The 20,101-nt window shown below is 33.7% G+C and overlaps 1 protein-coding gene across 1 annotated transcript; it reads right to left on the bottom strand.

Moving 5' to 3' along the window:
* Nucleotides 1–9,766: 9,766 nt before the first annotated feature.
* On the bottom strand, nucleotides 9,767–14,989 carry LOC113751714 (protein DETOXIFICATION 12-like). Its single transcript, XM_027295823.1, has 7 exons — nucleotides 14,633–14,989; nucleotides 11,276–11,820; nucleotides 11,091–11,177; nucleotides 10,936–10,992; nucleotides 10,600–10,838; nucleotides 10,278–10,483; nucleotides 9,767–10,167 (listed from the first exon to the last, which is right to left on the bottom strand). Exons 1-7 carry the CDS (start codon nucleotides 14,870–14,872, stop codon nucleotides 10,105–10,107), a joined length of 1,437 nt encoding a protein of 478 aa, XP_027151624.1. The 5' UTR covers nucleotides 14,873–14,989; the 3' UTR covers nucleotides 9,767–10,104.
* Between the last annotated feature and the right edge of the window lie 5,112 nt (nucleotides 14,990–20,101).

Here is a 20,101-nt window from a genome sequence, read left to right as displayed (position 1 = left end):
CTTTCACCTTTTTTTATTTTTATTTTTTAAAACTAATCTAACTAAGATTGCTGTCATTTTTCCTAGGTGATTAGCTGCTTAGCAAGGAGAGGTTTTTATTGTCTCTTTGAGTCCGTATTACATTTTCTTTTCTTGCTTTCCTTCTTCTCTTATCTCTCATGTTTGCTTTGTTCTTCAATCTTAATGTTATAGTCAATTGACATTCATTTGCTGAATTTGCAAGATGATGTTGTTATTTGGTGTTTTTTCGTGGGTAAAAGAGGAAATATTAAAATATGTGAAAAGATCTTAGGATTAGTATTTTGCCAGTGATCCTCTTCTATGAAGAATAAAACAAAAATTCATTATTTTCTTTTCTCCTCCCAAGATTTGATTTCTTACTTCACATTTTTTCTTTTCTTTTTTTGGTTATATTTTGTAATTATCTACAATTTTTATGTATTTTTGTTAGGAGAAAAGATATGTCATGTGATGCTTCCACCAAGATAATTCTAACTAAGCATTCTTCTATCTTTGTTTCTCTCTGTTTCTTTTTCCCTCATTTTGCAATCACTTTATGGTCTATTATATTTATTGAAGGATCTAGTAAGATTTTGTACATATTTAAACCAATGTTAATTTCTATTTTTTTTAATTACGCAAGTGCTGTAGTGTTACTCTTATTTTCAATAGCCATCTTACTTTTATTTTGTTAAGCATTTAATATTGTATTTGACATAGGAAGTTTATATAGTATAATAATATGTTGAGAATTTGATTTTTATCATTCCCTTAGAAGGTCCCAAGGCTTGGTGTTAGGTGTGAAAAGGCATAAAATTTGGCAAAGAAAATTCTTTGCATGGTAATTGCCTTGAAGAAAATCCTTATAAAATTTTATGTTGGCATGTCCCCCCTGCCCTTGAATAATAATTGTAGCAACTAGCTTGGGAAAGACCCAAGTTTTTCATTTATTTGTCCGTATATTGTAATCTTGCATGTTGATAATTTTGCATAATATATAACTCTCTGGTTATTGAGATAAGTTTTCCTTATGATTTGCTAATAGTATTCATACCCCTGAATTGTTGACTATTGAATTTTGGACATATTCATTAATTGTGTCAAAATAGAGATTGTCATGTAAATACAATCAAAATTGATAAGTAGTTGCTTTATACCAAAATTTTGGTCCTAAATGGATGTTTGTAATTTTAATACATGGCTGTGTTAATGCGTAATATTTATCAATCTGGTTGGCATATTGATGTGGAACTATGAACTCATAATAGGAATAATGTAAGAGCTCTACTACCATAGGATTCATAACTAAAAGCTTTTAGTGAGATGTCAGAGATATCACTTTCTTATTCATGTGTATAACATCTCTTTTATTCTGCTTTCCTTTCTCATGCAATCAAATATTTTCCCGTTTCTCTTTCAAAATGCAGCCTCCCCATCTGCCACTAATGATCCTTCCTTTCAAAATAGTGTCTTATTCATGAACTGAGTCTAAATAAGCTTTTATAATTTGTGTTTAGAAGCAATATGTTTAATTTAAAAGAAAATCTCTTGCATGCTAACACAGACTTTGACTGCTTATCATATATTTTTTAGCTTCTTGCAACCTTTTAAAGAGGTTATTGTCAAACTTGCTATGGTGGCTTTATTATTGAAGAAAAAGATAAGGATATTGCCAATAATATGAGCATGTCTTAATTTATTTTATGATTTAACTCTGAATTTTTTTATTCATTTTGTGTGTATGACTTGTTCATACTTCTCATAAATGTAGAAAAAATTATTGGAAAAGTAACAAATTTATTGCATAGTCTGGCCTAATTCAGCATCAAATTGACAGGTTTTGTTACCAGGATTGTTTGATAATTGAACAATTCAAATTTACTGTAGAGTTCACCACTATAGCAAATATGGAATTTTGTTATGCTTAATTTTGGTTCCTATGTTACAGACTTATAGTTCACTTTTCAGAAATTTTATTTTGTTATCAAATTTTTATCAGAAATTCTATCTCTAGGTAGGCCTAAAATGTACTTTGCACAATAAAAGAAGTGCAAAATTAGATTTAAGAATATTTTGCTTGAGCTGGTTCTATGGCTTTATACTCTTATCCTTTTTTTTTGTTGTCCTTAATGATATGATTGCTACACGCGAAACTGGGTATATCATGACTATATGGTTGAAGGAGTTAGTAACATTTTATCGATTTAACTAGCCAATTGCGATTGTAAAAGGATTGCAAATGATGGTGGAAGTCGGAATTGAGACTTTTACCTTGGTGTGTGATTCAACAAAAAAATTATTAGAAAATTCAATTTTGATTAGGAAGACATTTTTGCAATAAAAAAAAGGTTGGTTTCTAATTTGTATATGTAGATCTGGAAATGTGGCAATCCATATTTTTATCTAAACTTGCTATTTATATTATGGAGTTACAGGATAATATTCTCACCTCCTTTAGGTAGGATTTTAATAGATTAACTAGCTTCTTTTCTAAAAAAGAAAGAAAAATGTGCAAGTTTGTAGTAAAATTTATTGATGTTAATGATTGTGCAGGATCTTAGTGGATTTCTAAACTTTTTCTCATTATTAAAGTATTGGAAGCTTTATGCTACTTTTGGTTTAATTACAACTAAAGTTATGCTGTTATTAATCCTACAATGCACTTATATTGCATTAGCTCCCTCTCTTTTTTGGACATTATCATAATACTGGTTCAAAAATCTTTATCCAAATCACAATAAATAGGAGGGACTGAATTCATAGATCGAATTTCTCCTCACAACAAATTTTGAGAGAAATGTTATTTACACTCCATATTTTGTTAATTTTATTTGCACTATTTATTTTATTATATAGCCAAATAAATAAAAAATATATATGATGAAAATGATATAAGACATGTGATTAACAAAAATGAGAGTACAAATAACATTTTTAATTTTAGTTGTTTTGAAACTCAAATTTTCTCCAATATTTCTAATCATTATGTGTCAAAATAATTTGATATGATGTGTATGACTAAAGTTTCTAGGAGGTAGCTTTAGTAAGACACTTGTCTAATATTGGCAGTAGTACTAAATGCTATTGATTGGTTGAAAATGTCATGTCTCCCGTTACGTCTTTGTTCGAGCTGTTTTATGCTACTGCGATATTACATCAACTTGAGGGAGCTCCGGTGTTCAGCAATGTTTTTAAACTCGGACCGGCCAGTGAATCGGAGAGGTGGCCGGTTCACGGTCCGACCGGTTCAACGGTTCTCTGTTTTTTTTTTTTTTTTTTTTTTAGTGTTAAGTACTAAACAGGTTTTATTCTACACTTAAACTTTACCAACATAACTTAATTTAAGTTATGATAATAATAAATTTTCTAAAAGTTATACATAAAACATGGAATGATAAATATAATTAAAATATCATAATTCACCACAAGTTTTCATAAATTTATTATAAACATAAATAGATACAATCCAAATGTTCACCAATTATCACAAATAAAAACACAAAAAATAAATAAATTAAATATTGAAATTCTTTTACAACCCTTAAAAAAATCCATGAAAGAATTCAAGTTAAGACAAACCATTTGAATAGCAAACTTTTATCAGTGGCATAATAAGCAACCACACCACCTTCACAATTTCATCAACTTAAGCTGAAAAAGTTAAAATTTTATTATAAAAATATAAATCTAATTGCTCAAACTCAAAAAAACTAAAAATTTTTGAAAAACAAATATACAGTTAAACACATAAAAAATTAATTGCTACTAAACATTACTAATTAACATGTTATATTAAATTCAATGATCCTATACCATTAATTATTTTAAATTCAATTATCAATAGCTTCGATTATGTGCCAACTACCATATTTTTGACCAACCCAATGTTATTATTTGTAATTCCTACCCAATTCCTACACAGATGTGCACTACTTTTGCAAAAATTTCATCCTTAATTAATCGAATAAAAATAAAACAAAAATGAGGGAAACATATGAAAATTGAGGGGAAAAAGAAGAAAATGCAAAAAATCAACTAAAGATAATAATATAGAAAAAAACCTTGAAAAGAAAAAAATTAAACTTACTAAAATGTTGGAAAACAAGAAAAGTTGAAATTTTCAACTTGTTTACAATCTGCTAAAGATAATAACCTGATAATAATGGTGAAGACTTGAGAAAATCTTGTTGTGGATATTTGGGTTAAAAATGGTTAAGAAGAAAAAATTGAAAAAAAAAAATAAGAGAAGAACTTGATGTTTTAATATATTTTTTAGTCAAGTAGAATTCTCAACAAACTTAACTATAGTCTAGCGGTAAGATTGTCATATGCAAACTTGGAGACCCAGGTTCGAATCATAGCTATACCATTCTTGATATTTTGTTGAAGAATTTAAAAAACCGTCGGTTCACGGTTCTAAACGGTTCACACGGTTCGTCCGGGTTTCAACGGTTCTCCATGAACTTCCGGCTTTAGCATTAGACCGGACCGGTGACATGGCCGGTTCGCGGTCCAACCGGTCGAACCGGCCGGTCCGGTCCGGTTCTGAAAACATTGGTGTTCAGACACTTGTTCTAATATTGGCAGTAGTACTTTGTTGTCATATAAATGCTATTGATTGGTTGAAAATGTCATGTCTCCCGTTACATCTTGTTCGAGCTTTTTCATGCTACTGCAATATTACATCAACTTTGGAGCACATAATATAGAACAGGAACCACAACCATTTCCAGAAAACAGCCTTAGAGGCCAATAATATGTACAGTGTCTCAAGTGCTTGTACAACATATCTGGAAATGTTTGCTTGATTTAACGTTAGAAGTATAGCAGGCGTTAGAAGTACAGCAGGGTCTTTGTCAATGTGTAAGGCTTAATATCTTCACATGCATTTCTCTTGATAATAAACGAGCACAATGACAAGGTATCCATGTCAAAGTGCAATCAAGAAATTCAAGATAGAGCAGGCGACAAGAAAACTGAAGCCAGTGACACCACAAAGAGAGATGGCCATCGCACTGCTAGGCAATTCAAGTTGACGCTAGTGACCAACCATCAGAAGTGATAACACCTTGCAACGAGAATGGTGATAAGGTTTAACGTTTCCCCAGGGAAAAAAAAAAAAAGAAGTATGGTGATTAGGTCACAGCTAGAGGTGTCAAAATGGGTTTGGACGGGTAAAAAAAAGGTAATGGGTATAAGTGAGTAAATTCATTTGTATCCATTTAATTAGATAAGTATAAATGGGTAAATCAAAAAATGAGTTGAATAACCTAATTATCTATTTACAACCCATTTATTTTAACTTTTTCCAAACTTATCTAAATTCATTTTGTAAACTAAACTACCAATTTATATCACCCTTTGTACCCATCACTAATTTTAAATATTTACTTATAATGTTCAATAAGTCTAATTATCAATTTTTTCCTATCCGTGTGCTATGTCGCAAAATTACATACTATTTAATAATTAAATAATAGGAATATAAAAATGTGAACTAAATAATATGAAATTTAAAATAAAAACTTAATCCAAAAACTTGGAACCCCTAGCATTTTTTTTCTTGCATAAATTTAAATTTTCATTTTGGAAAGGTAGGAAAGGAGGCTAAAACTTGTCATAAATTGATAATGCTAAAAAATGAGCAAGTTGACAAATTACGAGAAATAAAATGATAAGATAAAATCAACATATAATAATAAATGAAATAAAAGTAGTTAGCATCATGACAAAGTGAATAATCTGGAAAAAAAAATTAAGTAGGATATCTATTTGCATAAAAAATGCATCAAATATTTGTTAAGGTTGAAAAATCAAACGTTCCACTGTATACAAGAGTTCACCAATATTAATGCATGAAATTTTCTAGCAATGAGTTCAATAATCTTAGTGTCCTTCTGGCAGATATAGCTTGAATGCATCGGGTTTCTGTCATGAATTGTAAGGGGCGATGGAGAGGTTTAAATGGGTTTAATTGAGTTTGACAGATTATCCAATTATACCCATTTAATAAATAGATAATCCATTTATACCCACATATAAAAATTTAAAATATCCATATTCAGCTATTTGTGAACGGGTAAGAGTAGATTTAGGTAAATGAATTTTTTTGACACCTCTAGTCACAGCCACCAAAGGTCCTGCTAAATATCCTAGCCTCTTCACCTCCTGCCATATTATCCCCCGCGATGGTCTCTCTATCTTCTTTCCCTCCTTCAGTAAAATGCCTCCTCCATTTTTCTCTATGTCTACAAAGGCCACCGCCCATTTTACAGGTCCAAACTCAAACATCCCAGAAGTCCTCCAAATCATGAGAATTAAACCAAGCACGGACGAGCCATTTCCTGTCTGTCTTATTATGTTATGTGGATTTATTGTCATTTGTAGGAAACTTAAAGAGTGTCATCAAACTCTACTTTTTTGATAGTAAGGTCAAAATTTGCCGTTCGCTTGAATATCCAAATCAAAATGCACAAACGCTTTACTCTTTTGTGGAGATGGGATAGAATCCAGTACTAAAGAAACAGTTTTCTCAGCCTATCCAAGGCAATCCTTATACTGACATTTTTTGCAATCGTAGTGCCAGAGACAAGTAGCAATACTCAAATTGTTTTCGAGATAACTTCAGAGTTTTATGATTTTTGCACTGACCTTTCCTGAGATTTGAAAATTTTCACTAACCTCCGTTGCTTTTCAATTTTTGGTAACAAATCAGTTCAGGCCAGAAAAAGTACAATTCAAAAAGTAATTTGATGAGCAAGATGATAATTTTATTTCACAAATGCCCTTTTGCTTATTTCCTTTAATTTTATTCCATAATTGATTTAGACAAGATTTTTTGTTTAATCCATAGGTGCAACAAATTATTGGGCCACATAAGTTGTTCAAACTTGATAATTCAGTTGGAACTCTCCCTTAGTAAGTTCTTCAATCTTTTATAACCTCAGTTCTACTCTCTTTTGTAATTTTTCTAAAAGTTGGATTTCATGTGATCTTGTGAGACAAAAATACACTGGAATGCAGTATTTGAATCTTTTGGTTTTTTAAATCTTTCTTTGTTATTTTTTTTCTTCTTTCACTCCTTTGACCTTTTGTCTTTTCCTTTCATCTCCAACATTAGAAAACATTACATTTATTTAGCAGGTCATAAACCCTTTAAAAGAAAAGGGAAAAAAAATTGCTGACATGTTCACTTGATTATCAATTTTGTTTCATGACATTATAATTGTCATTAAGTTCCAAATTCAAAATTCTCTAAATGTTAGAAATTTTTATGACCAAAAAAATCCTAAAAACTTCAGTTGAAATTTGGGACAGGAAGGTCCAAATTCCAACTCCAAGTCTCCTTTCATCCTCTTTTTTCAGTTTACCTTGCTTCCTAGTTTTGACTGCTACAAGGACACTGTTGAGAATCATAATAACGATTATTCAATCAAGTGATAAAGAGGTTGATATAACTACAAAGCTTGGTTCAATGGCCACCATCAAAACCTGTAAAGTTTAGTGGGATGGAAGGTCAATGTTCAAACCTTACATTATCAAGTTTGAAAAACTTATGTGGCCCAAAATCCAACTCCAACTCATTATCAAGTTTGAAAAACTTACGTGCCCTAATAATTTTTTACACCCATAGATTAAAGAACATCTTGTCAATATCAGTTGTGCGCGTGTGCTCTGAAACTTAATAAAATTCTCATTTAATTAGTTTTTTTCTTTTAATTACTACAAAGATTTTTTTTTTCCCCAAACAAAGTTTGTAATAAACTCTAAAGTGTTAGCATAGAGCAATAGTCACCAAAATTCTGCTAGAGGAGGTTAGAGAGATTTCTCAAACCTCAAGGGAGATTTCCGAAATTACCCCATCTTTTTAATGATATGTTTTGTCTGTGACAAGAAAAATTGCTTCAGACACTAACAAATGCAACTCTCAAGCTCTGGCTTTGAAAAACATCCTCACTGGGTCTCGGTTATCAATTCTTGACAAATGAAACGACAATTCTAGGTTTTCGTACGGTTGAACCAGCCGAAAAGAAAAGTGGCATGTCCAGCAAAAAAGGCCCAAAACTGACGGATGAGTTCACCTGCTCTTGTTGCTATGATATCTTGTAGCGTATAGTACGTGCAATAGTTAAGGATAAAATACAAAAAAGTTCTCTGAGATTAAGTTAACTTACCAAAAAGTCTCTTATGATTTTAAATCATATATTTTGACATCTCATGATTTGAACTAATTTGAAATAGTAACGAAAATCGTCAAAACTAACCTTCTAATAACGATCCTATTAAGCAAACTTACGAAAAAAATTTCTTGTGGTTAAGCCAACCTACAGAAAGACCCCCTATAGTTAAATGTTGCTTTTATTTATATATTTTGTGCATAGGAAAAAGGTGAGTTTTATTTGAAAATTTTTATTTATTTATTTTGTATATAAAAATAAGGAGAGTTGTATTTGAGAGTTTTGGGTTGTTTTTCGAAATTTTATAAGTTCTAAGGGGTTTAATAGGTACATCAGCTAAAATTTTGATTTAAAAAATTATTTTCCATGTCACGCAACCTCAAACTCATTAATTTAAATGATTTTTATTAATTTTTCCAAGTTAGTTCAAACCACGAGGTACTGGATTATATGATTTGAAATCATAAGAGACTTTTTTTCTATATGTTTGCTTAACCACAAAGGGCTTTTGCTGTATTATAATTCTAAGGGTATAATAGGTCTATCAACTAAAAATTTATTTGTTTCCAATACAAATACTCTCAAAAGAAGTGTGTGTATTTCAAACTCGGTAATTCAAACGATTTCCATCACTTTTTTAAATTAGTTCAAACTATGAGGTATCGAAATGTGTGATTTGAAACTATAAGGGGCTTTTTTGTATATTCACTTAACCTCAAGGGGTTTTTCTATATTTTACCTAGTAGTTAAATCCCACTAAGATTCGGTCATTGTTTTTCTTTTTATTTTGTGTTTTAAATAATCCCTCAATAGTTTCATATAAAGAGAAAAAAATAGATGGATAATAGTCTTTGTATTGTCATTAGTAGACATATCAATATTGCCCTTATTTATATACTAAATTAAATAAGGGTTTAACTACTTTACATAAAATTATAAGGAAATTATGTTGATAGATACAAAATTACAAGGGGTTGATTAGATATTTCTATAAAAAGATAGGAGGATTAAATTAGATACCATAATTTCATCACACACGCTTTTGGAGCATGTCTCCGTCAACACCATTAGCCCCTTAATGGAGATGCTTTCCATCTAACTTTCATTTTATATGAAACCATAGGAGGGTAACTTTCATCTGGTATTGTACAAATGTATAGGGGAAATGAGTAATTTATACTCTTTTTTTTTTTGGTTTTCCCCCCATTTGTCGGCTAGATCCGACTAATATTTAGTAATTGTTTTTTTTTAAATAATCCCTCAATAGTTTCATGTAAAGTGAAAAATGATAGGAGGATTATTTAAATACTAAATTAAATAAGGGTTTAATCACTTTACATAAAATTCTAGAGGAATTATGTTGATAAATACAAAATTACAGAGGGTTGGTTAGATATTTATATGAAATGATAGGAAGATTAAATAGATATCATAATTTCACCACACACGCTCCTGGAGCATGTCTCTGGTCAATTGCCGTTACTGAAGATGCTTTCCATCTAACTTTCATTTTATATAAAACCACAAGAGGAAACCCATTTTCAAACCTTAAGGGGCTCATGTAATATTATACAAATATACAGGGAATATGAGTAATTTGTGCTTTTTTATTTTTTATTTGGGGTCCCCATTTGGGGGCAAAGATTTTTGTATTCTTGCTGTCCAAATCTTCCCAGCTGTAGTTTCTCATGTTCTAACAATATTTTGATAGTAAGGAATGGGAAGTACACTGGAAACGCTAGATGGAGAAGCTTATGTTTGGACTCGCTTATTTCAAATGGCAAACCTTAATGATAGTCCCTGCTTGATAATTTTGTCTCAACACTTCTACCGAGTCATTATTCCTAACAAAAATTATCCTTAAACAGTAACGGTACAATGGTCCAGATAAACCTATTCTCAATTAGCAGGAGTAGATATCCTGTCATCAAATTGGTCCATCTTCAGCCGGAATTTTTTCCTGGAACAGCCTCTCTTTCGCCTTTATTGCCTGCATAATAAGATATTGAAGGCTTTCGAGTTAATGAAGACAAATAAACAGTTTTCGGATTTCAAATGGAAGTAGCTCAATGGAATTAAGAAAAAAGCCAGATACCAGACCTGTTTTTCCCAGTTTGTGCAAGCTGTTACTATGGATAGCAGTAGAGTTTGCACAGTAGCACCGGATAGGATTCCAATCCATAGACCTTTCCCTTCTAACTTTGCGACAAATCCTAATGCAAGAGCAATAGGAATTCCAACTAGATAAAATGATGCAAGATTGATATAGGCTCCTATATGCTGCCAGCCACATCCTCTAGCAACACCTGAAAATTTTAGTTGCATTATAAGGCAACAGTCCAACCTAGCCCCCCTCTTACCTGTTCCTTCTGATACAACAATAAAAAGAAATTAAGCAAAAGAAAGGAGTTCAAGAATTAACCTGAAAGGGTTCCTTGGAAACTGTCCATTACAACAGATAGACAAACAAGAGGAGCCATAATTGTGACATAATCCACAACTTCCTTGTCACCGCTAAAGACATAGCCAAATACGTGCCGGCTAGCAAAAAGGGCTGTATTCACTATTATCATCTCTGTGAAGGCAAGGATTACGGCACAAATTACAGGAATTCGAGCGCCTTCTGAGTTTCCTGCTCCTAACTCATTTGACACTCTGGTGCTGAAGAAAAACACGAGGAAAAGTTAATATCTGGATGTCTTCTTGTCATCGACAGATCATGAGGTAGGAGCGGATATTCACTTTGTCTTCAACATACCTTACAGCAGCAGAAAGTCCATATGGTATTGAATAGAGTGTCGAAATGGTACTGAGGCTGTTCAGAAAATTAAAACAAAACGTTAGATTCTCCCCTGAAGATTTATTTATTCGTCCCTCAATTTGTAGCTTCCAGGAGGCTTACACAGAACATACCATACAGACAGGACTGAAGTTTCAAGCTCCGGATTTGGCAGAAGGCCAGACGACAAAATCATAAGCTCATATGACCACCATTCAAGGCTGGAAATCATGCATAAACGCAACATCCTTTAGAACCTCAAGATGTTTCATTTCTAAGGCCAAAGAAAAAGAAAATTGGCAACATATCCAGAGATTACCAAATCATGACAGCAGACGGAATAGCAAAGCGGAAAAATTCTTTCACACCATGAAACATCTCCATTGAAATTGGAGCACGGGTTTGTGCACAGGAGGAACAGTAGCTCATGTACAAACCAAGGATAATAACATTGAACCACATTGAAACGTCCATAGCTAATGCAGCTCCATGGTTCTGCAATCCAGACTTATAGACAAGCACCCAAGAAAGAACTGTGTGGAAAACAATTGTGATGCAGGAAATTATGAACATGGGAAAGGTCAGACTTTGCATTTGAAAGAATCGAATAAGTGGCTGAAGAGTTGCATAGCCAAAGAGAGCAGGAATAAGCCATGTAGCAAATGTTCCAGCTTCATGTGAAATCAGAGGATCTTGTCCAACCAAAATGAGTATCCGTCCCAAGTATATCCATATGATTGAGAGTGGGATACAAACAATGAGAAGACAAAATATTGCTGTATATGTCTGAGTTCCAAGTTTTTTATATTGCTGAGCTCCATAGGCTTGCCCACATAGAGTTTCCAGTGCACTTGCCATTCCTAACTGTTTGACACATAAATAGTCCACTTCTGATTAGAACCATTTCAAGACTTTATCTTCCTCAATATATGCATGTAAATCAGAAATTACCCCTAGTCATGTCGTACACATTCTTGTCTTTTAATGAAAAATATTCATGTGTACTTAAACTAAAATCTTTACCAAGAACAGAATACTTCAGATCACATACAAAATGGCAGCACTAGTCTTGATAATTTTGCATCTTCCATTATGACTTACATGTTACCTGTTACTCTTTCCTGCAACTCTTCCATTATCACTTACAAGATTTTAGCACTAGTCTTTGTAACTCTTTCTTGTGACCAAGGAGCTCTCTCAGGTAGGTAGGAAAATTATATTGTTTCGTTGAATTTCACATTTCCAAATTGGAAATTCATGCTCTTACGTCTTAATCTCATAGTACACATGACGGAATCAAAATTCAAAAGTTAACTATGTGCTCATCGTGTTGTCACTGAAAGTCAGATTGTAGTGACAAAAACCCATCCTCCAGCAGAAAATGTAAATGAAGAAGAAGAATCAAAAGGGAATTTTCTTTTTTCAATTTTCTCTACTTCCTTTTTACAGCATATCGTTGTCCTTCCCTCTTATCAAAAAACCTTTGGAATTTGGATTATGAGGGACATGTGTAATTCCTGATATCTCGTGGTCCCTATCTATGAGACGCTAAATTTGACAATTCCCATTCCCTAAAGGCTTTGGTCATTGTTGGACCTTTGCCAAGAAATAAATTAATGAACGACAAAGACATCTGCTTGAGCAAAGCTCTTTGGCTCATGCTATGGAAACATAATATATCTTCAGTTGAAGTTTTGTCTTCTGGACCCTCTGCTGTACTAATGGAGGTTCAGCTTTTGTCCTTATTAGCATGACAGAAATATTTCCTTTGGTGACACTCGAATTAGCAATAATTGAATTTTCCATAAGCTCTATCAATGAGTTCAAAATTCTTGATGCATCCTCTCTCCTCCTCCTCCTCCTCAAGAAACGAACAAAATGAAAAAGAAACGAAAAATATATGTTACCCAAAGTAAAAATTAATCAAGAACCTTTGCAGTTGGCAGAGGCAATTGCAGAGTATAATAAATGGCCGTACTCAAAACTTTTCTGCCTTTCCTCCTATTCATGTCTGCATTAATTATCACCGAGGAAAAACAATGCCTTATTAATTTTGATAGAGACATTCATTGTAGTATGGTAGCAAAATCAAACATATCCTTTCACTGATCATTGATCACACAAACATTAGAACATTAAATATCATAGCAAAATCTCAGAAATCCAGGCAAAGGGAGAGGAATGAAGAAAACAAAGAAGTTCATGATTATGAAGTCAAATCTTGATGGCAAGGTTGGAACTGGATTTAAGTCTTTTATCCATACAAGTCAGATTTTGTCAAGACTTCTATGCGTACAATCTGAAGAGTTCAATTTCAGGACGATTTGATAACATCGATTCGCTTCTTCCTCCACTAAAGTTGATGAAGCAGACAAAGAGTAAATGACAAAAATTGTCACCAAACTACTTAATATTGCACCGTTTGATCACTTAACTTTTTTTTTTTGCCAAAAAAGTCACTCATCTCTTTAAAATGAGCCTCTTGGATTATTTCGGCGAGTTTAACACTTAATCCAACCAGAAATTAGCGATTTAACCAGTTAGTGTAGATTTTCAAGTACAAAAATGTCTAAAAATAATTACCCCAACTTTTTCACAAAAACACCTCAAACTTCAAGACTAATTTGTATTTTGATCAAGCTAAAAGGAGCTAAATGTAATTAAACCCGAAAAACCAAACCAACACCACCACCTCTTCTTCCTCCGCCACCACCTTCCCGGCACCCAACCCAGCATCCCCTCCTTCACCATCACTCCCCTCCCAACCTCCACCGCCGTACTCTCCCACAACAGCAACCTCTCTCCCTCTCTCTCTCTTCCCATTCTACCCCCTCCTCCACCGTCACTCCCCTCCCCATCTCCACTGGGCCCCCTTCCCCTCCTTTTCCCCCTACCCCTCCTCCTTCTTCCTCTCCCACTCCAGCACTTCCACCCATCTCCTTCATGTCAAATTTGGTCGCAACAAGGTCGCGATTGAATCTGATCCAAATTTCGATCTTCAATTTCAGCAATGCCGATTTTCAATTTTCATCCATGGCCGATTTTCAGATGATTAAGGAGGCAATTATTGCAATTAAGGAGGCATAGCTAGATCGGGTCCCTACACGATTGTCCGCAAATTTCATAAAAAGAAGCAGAAGTTGCTGGCAAATTTCAAGTAGCTTTTGTCGGTTTAGTTGAAAAGGCATCTGGCATCGGAAAAACTATTTTTAAGGTGAATAATTCGTTCAAGCAGCCTGCTCCTGTGAAGACTACTATTGCCATTGTTGTCGCTGGTGAGAAGAAGCCAAAAAAGCCGTTGCTCCAAAGAAAGAGGCTGTGAGTACTAAAAGTGAGATAAACTGCTTATAAGAAGAAGCCGAAGAAAGCAATTGTTTTGAGCAATCTACATTCACAGGTCATTTACTTGTTTCCGGTCACATTAAGAGCTAAACTCGTCGGAATGACCTAAAAGGATGGTTTTGAGAAGATGAGTGATTTTTTTTTGGGCAGAAAAAGGGTTAAGAATTTCAAAAAGTTTGGAGACTTTTTTGGCCATTTACAGTGACAGAAAACAAAACAGGAACGTCACACAGTGGTCGCATGTAAGTTTTCAATGTCTCTCCTAAAGCTTAAAAATATTTGCAAGAAAACGTCAGTAAAAGCCTGGAAGAGGAACAAAAGAGAAGGAACTTACAAGAACGCTGAAGCCAATAACATTGCAAAAGGAAATGGCTATGGAGGAGCTAGAAAGTGAGAGTTCACCCAAGTGCCCAACCATCATCAAAGATATCATCGGGAGCAAGAACTGGGATAGAGTCACAGCCGCCATAGGTCCTGCTATGTAGCAAAGTCTCTTCGCTTCTTGGCCTATAACACCCCATGTCAGCCTTTCCCTCTTCACTTCTCTCTCTTTCACCAACAACCCTTCTTCCATTTTCTAGGTGTATGTGTATAGTTTCACTGTTTCAGAGCTTTCTTCAGCTCCAGAGCCAGCCCTCGTTAAATGGGGCAACGAATGACAGAATGAAACAGAGAGACTACAAAATAGTTAAATTGTACTTAGGAGTATATAGCTCTGACACGATGTTTCAGGCTAGGGTAACCCTCTTTTTGGACCTCTACCAATCCTGAAACTGTTAAAGACTGTAACCAAGGGTCCGTTTGGATTGCAATTTTTTAAAGATAAATTGCTATATTTTTCATGGACACATTTTTCAATCATCTTTTTATATATCAAATCGCTAGATTAATTTTTCTACAAAAAATTAGAAAAATGCAATCCAAATAAAGCCTTAGCCTTCAGCGCCTTCCCTTCATCCCAAAGTAACAAGTTTGGGTTGAAGATTATTTGAATTTTTTTTTTAGAATTATCATGTAAAATGTTTTTTGTGATATTATATATGTCATGTAAAGAGGTAATTAAAAATATAAAAAGAATAATTGAAAAATGTGTTTAAAATGTTATTAAAAATATTATTCTGAATAATTTGATATCAAAACACACCCTATAAAAAGGATATTGTATTGTTTGGGTCAGGAAAGCCAAAGCCTGTTCTGAGATCATAGTATCAATTTTTTGTGGTAATGTTGCCAGAATAGATTTGCGTCCAGGACCTTGTATTAAGGAGGAAAATGATTCATGACCATTTCTTGTGGGGCTCTTGTTAAAGACTCTTGATCATGTTGTCGGATGGTAAACGCCCGGTTCCGGAAGGTTGATGGTCAAGATTTTGTCAAAAAAAAAATGTAAGGTTCAGATTTGATCTTATATATCATTTTTCATATCATGTGTGAGACCCATAAAATTTTATTCTATAGTTACACATTGTGCAAAGTGAGTTATATCATGTGCAAACTGAATTACATCTTATGTAAAATGCACAAAACTGATTCATATAATTTCTTTGTTGACCGTTCCTATCCCAAATCCTAAAGGCCTTGGATTTGGGGCGGGAACGGTTCCTGCAACTATTCTGAAAAGTTAATGGCCAAGATTTGGGCAAAAAAAATATAAGGTCTAAATTTCATCTTATACGTCATTTTTTACACTATGTGTGTGGCCCATAAAATTTTGTTATGTAGTCATGCGTTGTGTAAAATGAGTTATATTATGTGTAAATTGAATTACATCTTATGCAAAATACATAAATCGGACCGGATGATTTCTTTGTTGACTTTTCCTACCCCAAATCCTTTTTTTTTTTTTTTTGTCAATCGTCAACCCTATTTCTATTTCAACTAGGAGGAGACCCAACTGGACCTATGGGAGGCCGATGGGGACAGAACCATCACCGGACCAGACGGGTGCCTAGATTTTTTTTGAAGAACCACAATTGTGACAAATTGGTGGGAGGCAAAGTTTAATGGAGAAAGAGATGGATAGCCACACGACCTCAACTTTAGGGCATTTGGATTTGGGGTAGGAACCTTTAAGCCTTTAAGGCTTTGGTGGGGTGGGGGTGGGAGGCAAGGCTTTGGTGGGGTGGGGGTGGGAGGCAAGGGTTCCTACCCCAAATCCAAATGCCCTAAAGTTGAGGTCGTGCGGCTATCCGTCTCTTTCTCCATTAATGATCCTCATCCAATGTTTAGGTTGTTGGAATTTTATGCTCCTTATTTGTTTCATATACCATCGAAAACACATTTCTTGTGTGTTTGCAACAAATATCTTTATGATAACCAAAACGGACCTAAGAACTTAGGTTGACTTCTACATCAATGCTGCACCCCCGCTCGATTTTATTATGGGATAATTTCAGAAACCTCAAAGGAGATTTCTGAATATTTCACTGGCTTTTCTTAAGATTTTGAAATTTATACTGACCTCCTTTACGAAATATTATGTTGTAATATCTAGAATCAATCATTAATTAAAAAGTGATATTAGGAGAGAAAAATAATATGATATCACTATTACCCCCTGTCTACTAAATTATTTAATTAATCTAATACTAGTCCAAATATTAAATAACACACTAGAATTTATTATTTATCATGGAAGATTAAATCATGTACGGCATCAAAAAGAGCATATTATTCTACATATTTCACTTAATGTAAGATTCAAATTGTTTTTTCAGTTACAAACTCACTGTCAAACATGATCAATAACAAATAATAAAAAAATATGTAATCAAAATATTATAAAAAGCAAACATTAATATCATAAAAATCTCAACAACTAATTTTAATATATTGACAAGAATATTATAATGTTAAATTTTGTTCTGTAAAATATTTTGATTGCAAATTTTTTTATTATTTATTATTGATCATATTTGACAATGGGTATGTAACAAAAAAAAATAATTTAGATCTTGTATTAAGTGAAAAATATAAATTGGTATACTATATTTTGTTGCTATATATGATTTGATTCCTAATGATAAGTAGCAAATTTTTGTATTTTTTTTAATGTGTGGGTTGTATTAAATTAATTAAATAATATAATAGACGAGAGGGCAATGATGAAATCATATTATTTTCTCTCTTCTAATATCATTTTTTAATTATTGATTGAATCTAAATGTTACGAGATAATTAACCTCAAGGGAGATTAGTATAATTTTTGAAACCTGGGAGGAGGCCAGTGAAATAGTCAGAAACCTTAGGGGAGGTTTTTGAAATTATCCCTTTTATTCTTTGTGTTGTAACAGTTCTACCTCTGTAACGAGTGATGACAGACTGATTATATTGTATCCTCCCGGCCGGCCCCTTTCATAATGGTCAAATATTAGATGATTCTTTCATTCGTAGTACAAGTCTAGCAGTTTTTTCTTTTTTGCAAAAATGTGGAGTACCTGGACAAAGGTCCAAGCAAAAAGGACAAAGGTCCTATCATCTATACCGATGCATTAGCACCGAAGATTAGGGTTCACCCATTCTTTATCTATCCAAATGCTAAGAGCATATTTGCTAAGCTGAATAATGCTATCAGTCTTTTCTATGTTAACAAAAGAAAAAGAGCACTGTAAAAACAATCTACTGAGGGACTGTATGTCATCTATAACTGTTGGTATTCGACTGCCTTTGTGGCCTAATCTCTGAATGTACCCTAATAATTTCTTGTTTTCAATCTCAATTAGGATGTTCCTCTACTCTAGCCTTGGTTGGCTGCTTTTGTCATAGCCATCTTCACTGCTTCTGCCTGATCTTGCAATGAATCTCCAGTCTTCCTTTCTCTAATAATGCTTGCAGTTGTTCCGAGTGATTCCTTGCCATACCAACATCTGACTGATCTTTGAGCTGTTGGATGTGTACAAGTCTAGCAGGTGCTGAGGGAGTTTTTCGCACAGGGGAATGAATTCTTGGTTTCAGCAGACATAGTGGCTCTGCAACAATAAACACAACTGAAGTTTGGCCGATAAGAGATGGATTAATGATTGCTTTGCAGAAAAGATTCTCACGTCTCATTGCTGAATCTGTATCACAGATTATTACCGATTTGTTTCGAGGAAATAAATTCAGACTCTCTTGTGCTTTATACCATTCTTGGTGACAGCAGGCATTGAGTCAGCAGATTTCTTAAAACCAGATAAAATACATCTTTAAAGTGGCAAACCAATGCGTTGATCATTTGGCTAAACACGGAGCATTCAGCTTGTTTGCTGCATTGTCAGTGATCACATTGGAGGGCCCTCCCGTCATCGCTATTTTGTGGTGAAACAATGATGAGAAGATCACAGGACTCTAGGATAAACTAGATAGCCTCTGTCTTCAGTTTTTACCATCTAAACCAAGAAATTCCGTCTTCCTTTTTCTTTCTTTCATCTCTATGCTCCATTTTCATGTCAATCTCTCATTGCATTAATGACCGGAGCGCTATTTTGTTCCACTGTCTCAAATAGCTTTCTGCAATTTGAATTGTGAATGGATAGTCAGTGAGATTTTATGTCATTTGCATGCCTATTTCATGTGCTTTGATTGAACTTTTCATCTCAAAACTTGCTCAACGACGTATGGATAAGCTTTTCTACTTGAAATGTATCAACACTGTAACTTGGCTAGAGATCAGCATATGCAAGTTACATTTGATGCAGTACATGTGTATAGATGTATTAAAGAATTCATCCTAATGTCATCAGTAATGTTCTCTTCTCATATAAGTACAATTAATTGCTAGAATTATGTGATGTCTCCAGTTATACTTTTTCATGTTTTTTACGCTAGTTTTTCAAGTTTGGTGCACTGGTTATAGAACAATAATATCAATCGATGTAAAGAACTCTTCCAGGTCATAAGAATTAAATTAAGGAGGAAAGAAGGGGGCTGGGCCACTTCCTGTTATACTTTATTATGTGGATTTGTTGTCATTTCTCTGAAACTTGGAACTATCATCAAACACTTGGGCTCTTCCTTTTAATAGAAATCAAAATTTGCTGTTCACTTGACCATCCAAATCAAAATGCACAGGCGATACTCTTTTCTGCGGATGGGACGCAGTCCGCTAAAGAAACAGTTTGTCTCATCCAATCCAAGGCAATCCATATATTGACATTTTCTGCATTCATGGTGACAGAGACAAGTAGTATTACCCCAATTGTTTAAACTATATGTATCTCCATGATTGACAAGACGAATTATTTTAAAGGGTAATGAATGTAACTCAAGCATTAGCCTTGAACATCCTCAAAGGGTCATAATTATTTAATTCTTGACAAGACAACATTAGGCTTTCGTATGGCCGAATCAACCGACAAGTGGCATGTCCAGCAGAAAATGCCAAAAAGTAAAGGACGAATTCCACTGGAGTTGGCGAAAGAGTTATCCTTCCCGATGATTGGTTGATCAGAGTGAATCACCTTGAATCTTTTCATATTTTCGTACTCTTATTACAATGATATCTTGCAGTGAAGATTACTATATGCAAAATGTCAATCTGACAAATATTCAATCAGTGCTTCTTTTTTTCTTTTTTTTCACCATTTGTAGGCTAAGATTTTCGTAATCTTGCTGTCTAAATCTTCCCAGCTGTAGTTCCTAATATTCTTCAGTAGCATTGCTGGATTACATTTTATACTTAAGTGGGAGCCACTGCCTTAATAATAAACCAATTAATACTTGAAATATGATTATCTCATCATAAATTGATAAAAGACTTGCAAAAGCAGTTAAAGAGAGAGAGAATCTTGACTGAAGAACATTATTGATTGGGAAAAGAAGGAGA

The sequence above is a fragment of the Coffea eugenioides genome, chromosome 11 (assembly GCF_003713205.1).
Source record: "Coffea eugenioides isolate CCC68of chromosome 11, Ceug_1.0, whole genome shotgun sequence".
In the NCBI taxonomy this organism is placed as follows: Eukaryota; Viridiplantae; Streptophyta; class Magnoliopsida; order Gentianales; family Rubiaceae; genus Coffea; species Coffea eugenioides.
This window is presented reverse-complemented; position numbering and strand designations above follow the sequence as displayed.

Coding starts and splice junctions, on each gene's coding strand:
- LOC113751714 (XM_027295823.1), bottom strand. CDS start 14,872: ATGGAAGAAGGGTTGTTGGTGAAAGAGAGAGAAGTGAAGAGGGAAAGG. Junction 11,178..11,275: donor CCGTCTGCTGTCATGATTTG/GTAATCTCTGGA, acceptor CATGATTTCCAG/CCTTGAATGGTGGTCATATG. Junction 10,993..11,090: donor ACTTCAGTCCTGTCTGTATG/GTATGTTCTGTG, acceptor TTTTCTGAACAG/CCTCAGTACCATTTCGACAC.